The sequence below is a fragment of the Sceloporus occidentalis genome, unplaced genomic scaffold (assembly GCF_023333645.1).
Source record: "Sceloporus occidentalis isolate IW3139 unplaced genomic scaffold, rSceOcc1.0.p SCAF_87, whole genome shotgun sequence".
In the NCBI taxonomy this organism is placed as follows: domain Eukaryota; kingdom Metazoa; phylum Chordata; class Lepidosauria; order Squamata; family Phrynosomatidae; genus Sceloporus; species Sceloporus occidentalis.
In genome coordinates, this window is record NW_028317067.1 from 1030196 (window position 1) to 1037518 (window position 7323).

At 40.8% G+C, this 7323-nt stretch overlaps 1 protein-coding gene across 1 annotated transcript; it reads left to right on the plus strand.

Moving 5' to 3' along the window:
* The first annotated feature begins 1281 nt into the window (after positions 1–1281).
* On the plus strand, positions 1282–3294 carry LOC149284867 (ficolin-1-like). Its single transcript, XM_089496081.1, has 4 exons — positions 1282–1386; positions 2018–2147; positions 2294–2428; positions 3053–3294. Exons 1-4 carry the CDS (start codon positions 1360–1362, stop codon positions 3292–3294), a joined length of 534 nt encoding a protein of 177 aa, XP_089352207.1. The 5' UTR covers positions 1282–1359.
* The last annotated feature ends 4029 nt before the right edge of the window (positions 3295–7323 follow it).

Consider the following 7323-nt stretch of genomic DNA (forward strand, 5'->3'; position numbering starts at 1 on the left):
GCCAGTACGCACATCCAGCCTCCAATACGTCCTCACGTATTGTGGAATGACGTAACAGCGCCACCTAGTGTACATGTGCGTACAACACGTCCTCATGTTCTGGGAAACAACGTTGCACCGCCATCTAGCGTACATGGAAGAAAATACAACGAATTAACACACAAAAAGAGTGGAAGAAGCGATCAAATACTTTTTTCCTGAGGAAGCCATTAAAGCCGAAACGCGTTGAGGAAAGACTTTTTATTTCACTTAATCGTTTGAATTTTACAGATTTATATTTTATATATCTTAAAGTACTTTTTAAAAATTTAAATAAAAGGGATATTCCCATAATAAATCTATATTTTTAAATATAAGCAGCAGTTGTTTATTCTCTGGGGGTGGTTTTCCCGCTCCCTGGCTGGAAGAAGTTGCCGCACTGTATCACAGCGTTCGGGGGATTGGACCTGAAATTCCACGACATTTGGAGAAGGGATCCTGGACACCGTGGGCTTCCCCTACCCCCCGCCCCCCCCCCCGAGTGCACCTTGCACATAATTGTATGTGCATTGGATTCCGTGAGTGCAAGCATTTACTACCTTTTTCACGAGCTGCTATGAGACGGGAATGAGAAACAGACACAAATCTTCAGCACTATTGTGAGTGCAACTAACGCAATATAATTAACACCGTATCGTCTGAACAGTCTACACTATTGTTGTTTCGTTTGTTTTTCTTACATGAGCGCCCCCTATTGAAATTGAACCTATACTTTACAACACCTGGAGAGAGTTGTTTTTAAGGAGGCAGCTGTGAGAAAACAAAAGGGAAGTATTTTTAGAGATTTCCTTATTTAGCACACACTATTTTTGGGACACACCGGTTCTCCTCACAATCTTTTTACTAAAGCACACACACCCAGGCACTCACACTAACACAACCAGACAATCAGCACTAATACACACACCCAGACATTCACACTAACACAACCAGACCCATACATTAACACACACCCTGACACTAACACAACCAGACAATCAGCACTAATGCACACCCAGGCACTCACACTAACACAACCAGACAATCAGAGTGTTTTAATGCCCGTTCATTGGATCCGTTTTATCGTTATTTTATTGTTTATTGGATGAATCCACGTAACGTACTTATTACCTCTGTATTCTATATTCTTCCTGTTATACAGCAAACTCACTGTTATTATTGCTTACTTATTGGGTTTGAATCCAAATAAATGCAACTATTTGACGTATTGTGTTTTTAATTCTCGCTTTTAGCTCCGAGGTTCTGGATCAGGGAAGCGTTCTAAGCGACTGGTACGCAATATACCCGGATGGCAAACGGCCCCTGAAGGTGTTGTGTGATATGCACACCGACGGCGGAGGCTGGATCGTAAGTGCTCAGCAGGGAAGATGAAATATGTAGAAAATATCTTTACAATATATATTCCATTTACCGTTTGATCCAATGCTCTTCATTCATAAAAATCTCACAATGGTATATAATCAGTACGAAAATTTAACGTATTTAATAAATATAATATTATAATGTAATATATATTAATAAATATATTCTATTTAATATATGAAGTGTGTCAAATATCATATAGATATAAAATATATTTGTATAATAAATCGTCAATATGTGACCCCCCCCAAAAACACAATTGTGATGTAAAAAAAAAAAAAAAGGAAAGTGATAAAAGCCAAGAAATAGTTATACTTATATCTATATGTCCATCCTTCTTTGAAGATAGACAATTCCCTCTAGGAATATATGTATATATAGGGGAGAAAAATGTTTTAGCACAAAAATAAAAAAATAATAATAAATCTGGTTCTACAATGGTCATTGTCGGTGATTAAAAAAAAAATTTTCATGACAGTTTTCAAGATACTTGGGGGAAAAAATAATTAAAGTAAAAAAATATATACCGTATTGCTTTTCCGGTTGGCATGTTAATGAATGTATTTATAAACGGGGGATGTCTGATCTCAGTGTTTTGTTTTTTTATTTTGTGCAGGTTTTCCAGAGACGGTGGGACGGCTCGGTGGATTTTTTCGGGGACTGGAATTCCTATAAGATGGGGTTTGGCAGCACTTTGAACGAGTTTTGGTTGGGAAATGATAATCTTCATATGCTGACCTCATCAGGTGATCTTTTTACATAAAATTTTAGGCCTATGATTTCTTCTGTACATCTCGTTTTTGGCACCTGAAGGGTTCTGTACATTTCCCGGTCTCTCCCGTTTTTTTAGTAGCTTATTTTAACACGGCTCCCGTTTCCACCTTTTTTTCAGGCACGTGGGAATTACGCATCGACCTACAGGACTTTGAAGCGAAAAAATATTTTGCCAAATACGCGTCTTTCAAAATTTTAGGAGAGTCTGAACATTACAAATTGCTATTAGGAGCTTACACCACGGGTAACGCAGGTACGGCACGGCCCTGTATAACACCACGGGTAATGCAGGTACGGCACGGCCCTGTATAACACCACGGGTAACGCAGGTACGGCACGGCCCTGTATAACACCACGGGTAACGCAGGTACGGTACGGCACGGCCCTGTATAACACCACGAGTAACGCAGGTACGCCACAGCCCTGTATAACACCACGGGTAACGCAGGTACAGCATGGCCCGGTATAACACCACGGGTAACGCAGGTACGCCACAGCCCGTATAACACCATGGCCCGGTATAACACCATGGGCAACGCAGGAACGCTACGGCCCGGTATAACACCATGGGTAACGCAGGCATCGCCCGGCCCAGCGCTACAGGTAACGCAGGTACACCACGGCCAGGCATTTAAGGACATGCGCTGCCATAAAGCAGGTCACACCTTAATTCAAACACTTGCTTTAGGTAAATATCATGATCTCCTACAATGGCGACCTTCAAGTGGGTGTCTCCATTGCTGTAGGAGAATAAATGATGCGCTGCATCTGTTTTACGGGAATCCCTCATGTATCTTCCCCGAGATCATTGATCTCCGGATGATGATATTCTTTGGTTCCAGCACCTGGTTAAATGGTTTTGTTTTACCTGCTTTAGGAAACTCCCTGGATGTTCATGCCGACATGCCCTTCTCCACCAAGGACAGAGATTCCAGTCCAGGCAAACGTGCGAATACGTATTACGGAGGCTGGTGGTATAACAGCTGCCATCACTCAAACCTGAACGGACGGTATCTGCAGGGGCAGCACAGCAGCTACACCCATGGCATCGACTGGGTACAAGCTAAAGGCTTTCATTACTCATTCAAATATTCAGAAATGAAGGCTAGGCCCGTATAACGCAGGAGGAGACGGACAGAACCAAGTCCTACACGCATCGTCTATTTTAAGCCTTTCGCCTATCCACCTACACTAAAAAGTATATGTAACTACAGCACAACATGGCCCCCCTGTGCCCCTGCCTATCCGAGTTTACATGTCTTCAATGTATTAATCTTTACTGGGAGGCATTTCCACGTACCTACCACATTCTCACTACATGAAAGACTCCGGCAACACAACAGATCTCAAAATAAACGTCTGGTGCGTTAGAAGCATGACTTTTGTTTTGTTTTTTTCTCAACTGTACCCATAGAGGGGATAGGAAAAAATGTTTTGGCTATAAAATGTCCATTTGTCACTTTTAGTCCTGTAGAAGGTTTAAGCCCCCCCCCATAGTTATACAGGCGCACGCACTCTACACAGAACGGCTGACGGAGGAGAGCATTAAATGTAACCATTTCACAGATCTAGCTCAGGTTTTCCCGTAGAACTTGGTCCCGTGTAACACCGGATGAGGGATATCACGGAGCCGGGGATTGCAGAGCTCATGTATAGGCCCAGGTTAAAAGGCATTACAATAAAGCCCTTTAGAAAATCGTGGCTTTCGACATGGAGTTTTTAAGTTTAAACGATCGTGGCAGACTTAAAAATTCTCTGCACACGACATCAGAAAAGACTTTAACCCCTTCGTGACAAAGGCTGATTTTACTTTTTGTACCCTTCGTGACAATGGCCGTTTTAACATTTCTGCGCTGCTCGTGTTTAGTTGTAATTTTCTTCTTTCCCGTTTACTGAACCCACACACATTAGATATTGTTTTTTTCAGGACAAGAAGGGCTTTCTTTAGATGACATTGTTTTGATTGTATCATATTATTTACTATTAAAAAAAGTATAAAATATGGTGAAAAATTTAGAAAAAAATGACTGTTTCTAACTTTTAGTTGAAAAATCTTTTACTCATCTATAAAAGGTAATGAAAAAACCTGCTAAATGGATTCTACTATTTGTCCTGAGTTTAGAAATACCCAATGTTTTTATGTTTTTTTGCTTTTTTCTACCCATTATGGGGCAATAAGTACAGGTAGCGTTTTGCTATTTCAAAGCCATTTTTTCCAAATCTGGTAATTCTTCCCCTCATGTGCCATTTCGGGTATCTTTGAACCCGGCCAATGCAATTTACCCTATCAAATCATATATTTTTGAAAACTAGACACCCCAGGGTATTTCAAATGCTAGTATTTTAACTCTTTCCATGCACCATATCTACCACCAGTCTTTGTCAAACTTTGTGGTAGTCATTTTTTTGCATTTGGTTTTCCACACACATTTTACTTCAGGTATGAATTAAAAAGTTCTCGTATATGTCACTATCACAAAACACCCCAATATGTGTTCAGCAACATCTCCTGAGTACAGCGATACCTCACATGAAGGATTTTGCCTGGCCGTTTGGGGGCAAAAGGGCCACATTTGAGGCATGCGCATTTTTCAATGTTGAACTTTGGCATTTGGGGATCCACTGCCCATGCCCTATTTGGTACATCTTTGAGCCGGGCCATTTCAGTGTGCCCAACAAAACCATATATTTTTCAAAACTAGACACCACAGGGTATTTTAAATGCTGGTATTTTAACTCTTTGCATGCACACATTTTACCACCAGCATGTTTTCAAAGTTTGCAGTAGTATTTTTGTGTGTGTATTTTTCCCACACACACCTACTTTATGTATGAATTTACAGCTCCTGGTATATGCCGCTGTCACACGACACCCCATAATGTGTTCAGCAACATCTCCTGAGTGCAGTGATACCCCACATGCATGGGTGTGTCATTTTTGTGGGAACTAAAAGGCCACATTTGGTACGTGTGCATTTTTCTAATTGGAAATTAGGTGTGTGGCCATCCTTCCCCCGGTGTTAATTGGGACGTTGTTGAACCTGGCCAATTCAATTTACCCCATCAAATCATACCTTTTTTAAAAGTAGACACCCCACGGGCATTTAATATGCCAGTATTTTAACTCTTTCCATGCGAGAATTGTTTTAAGCTAATATGCTAATTTTAGGACTTGCTCACAAAAATATATTTTTTATATATATATATTTTTTTTTTGTCTTTTTAAAAAAAAATTTTTAACATTTTTTTTCAACTTGGAGGTTCCCCTGATAGTGACATCAGTGGGAAATGATTTTTACATTTTACTAGTTTTTTACTATTTTTTTTCTAATTATTATAAATTTTATTTTATTTTTTAATTTATTTTTACTAATCACACTGTGATTAGAAAGCTGGCTTCCATTGACTTGCATGGTGAATGCAGTACCTGTATTCAACCTGCAAGTGGAGCCAAAGTTCTCTAGATGGTCTGGACCGTCTAGCGAACTTTTAAAATTTGTTTGTTCCTGTTACAGGGCAGCGGCCATCTTGCTTGATGGCGAAGATCATTGGCAGCTGCGGCTGCGGCCCATCGAAAGGTAAGTGTTTGGTGTCGCTGGATGCCTCCTGATCGAGGCATTCCAGCGACACCATTTAAGTTTAGGAGGCGATCGTCGATCGCCTCCTAAACGCTTTTAATACGGGCGTCCGCCGCCATACAAAGTATGGCGGATGTTGACGCCCCGTGGAGGGGCCAGAGATGGCCCCTTCGTTCCGATAGCGGCGTTGCTGAATGCCTCGAGGTCGAGGCATTCAGCAACGTTTTTTGGGTGCAGAAAGCGAAAACAGATCGCTTTCTGCACCCGTTTAAAGACGTGCCGGTCCTGGCACGTCAATTGTCGTAAAGCACATGCTTTTCCGTGTCGTGCCAGGACCGGCAATTGTCGTTAAGGGGTTAAACGATAGCACGGAAATAAGGGGGCTGGAGATGGCACGATACGTTTATTCCAACAAAGACAAAACATAACCTTTTGGTTTTCAAACTAAACCTTTATTCAAACACTTGCTTTAATTACTCCTGAATGGTCTAGTTGACACAAGTGCTTAATCCCTATATCTTGTGCACAGCGTGTGAGATGTGTACCAGGAATGACAGGCTGAGAATAAGGTCTGGCAGAACTGCCGGGTTTGCTCAATCCGACCACTACCTGCAACCTCCTTCCCTAATCACAGCGCAGCCCCCCCTTTAACAGTCTCGGCCTTCCTAGTATCTGAAGACTTACAGAGAAACCTTGTATTAGGTTTAAAAATTTTCTTCATTTTTATTTTGATTTCAGAAAATAAAAAAAAAATAAAAAAAATCCCAACACAAAAAATAAGTCTAGCAATCCAAACTCAAAATCCAATTAGAAGGGAAAAGACTGAATAAATATAACGGGGAGAAACAAAATGGGGGGGGGGTATTGAACAGAATGAACTTGGGCTGAACCGATTCAAAATTTTGATTTTTCCCATGACTTGCTGTGCCTTTTAAACTCTTTCGTCTGCCCACCATCTTTTCCGCCCCATCCAATACTCTGAGCACCAACCGAAAGAGGGGCATTAAGAAAAACTGCATCAATAAGGTTCAGTGGTTTATTTACAGGTAAACACCTCTGTATTTTATTTGAAGCTGAAAAGAAAAAAAAATAGCGTTGGAAATAGTGGCTATTTCTTAACGAGAGTGCTCTAGGTTTCCGATTTGCGTCTTTTCCCCCCCCCCTCTATTCACATCTTTATTTTAACGTTTCCACCAGCTTCTTTTTACCCTGCTATCTGAACTTTACTTTTTGAAAAAGTTGAGCATCACAACTCATCCTTAAGCAAACTGAAAAGCAAAACAGAAAAAAATATATATTTATATACTTATATATAATTTCCCCCCTGCTTCTCTCCGTTCTCCGTGTCCTTCAGAGCGGCATTTTTATTAATTTTTTTTTATTTTATTATTTTTCCCAAATCTCAGCACAACAAGTTCACCATCGGAAGGGATCTGAGACAGGCGGCATCTTCAGAAGGCAAGTTCCTCTTCGTGGTGCCAGCAGGGTGAGCAAGATTGATGCATGGCTTGAATTTTTTTTTTCTCTCACTAAAGTCCAGTAATAGAAAAGAATGCACGGTAAGGGCGTC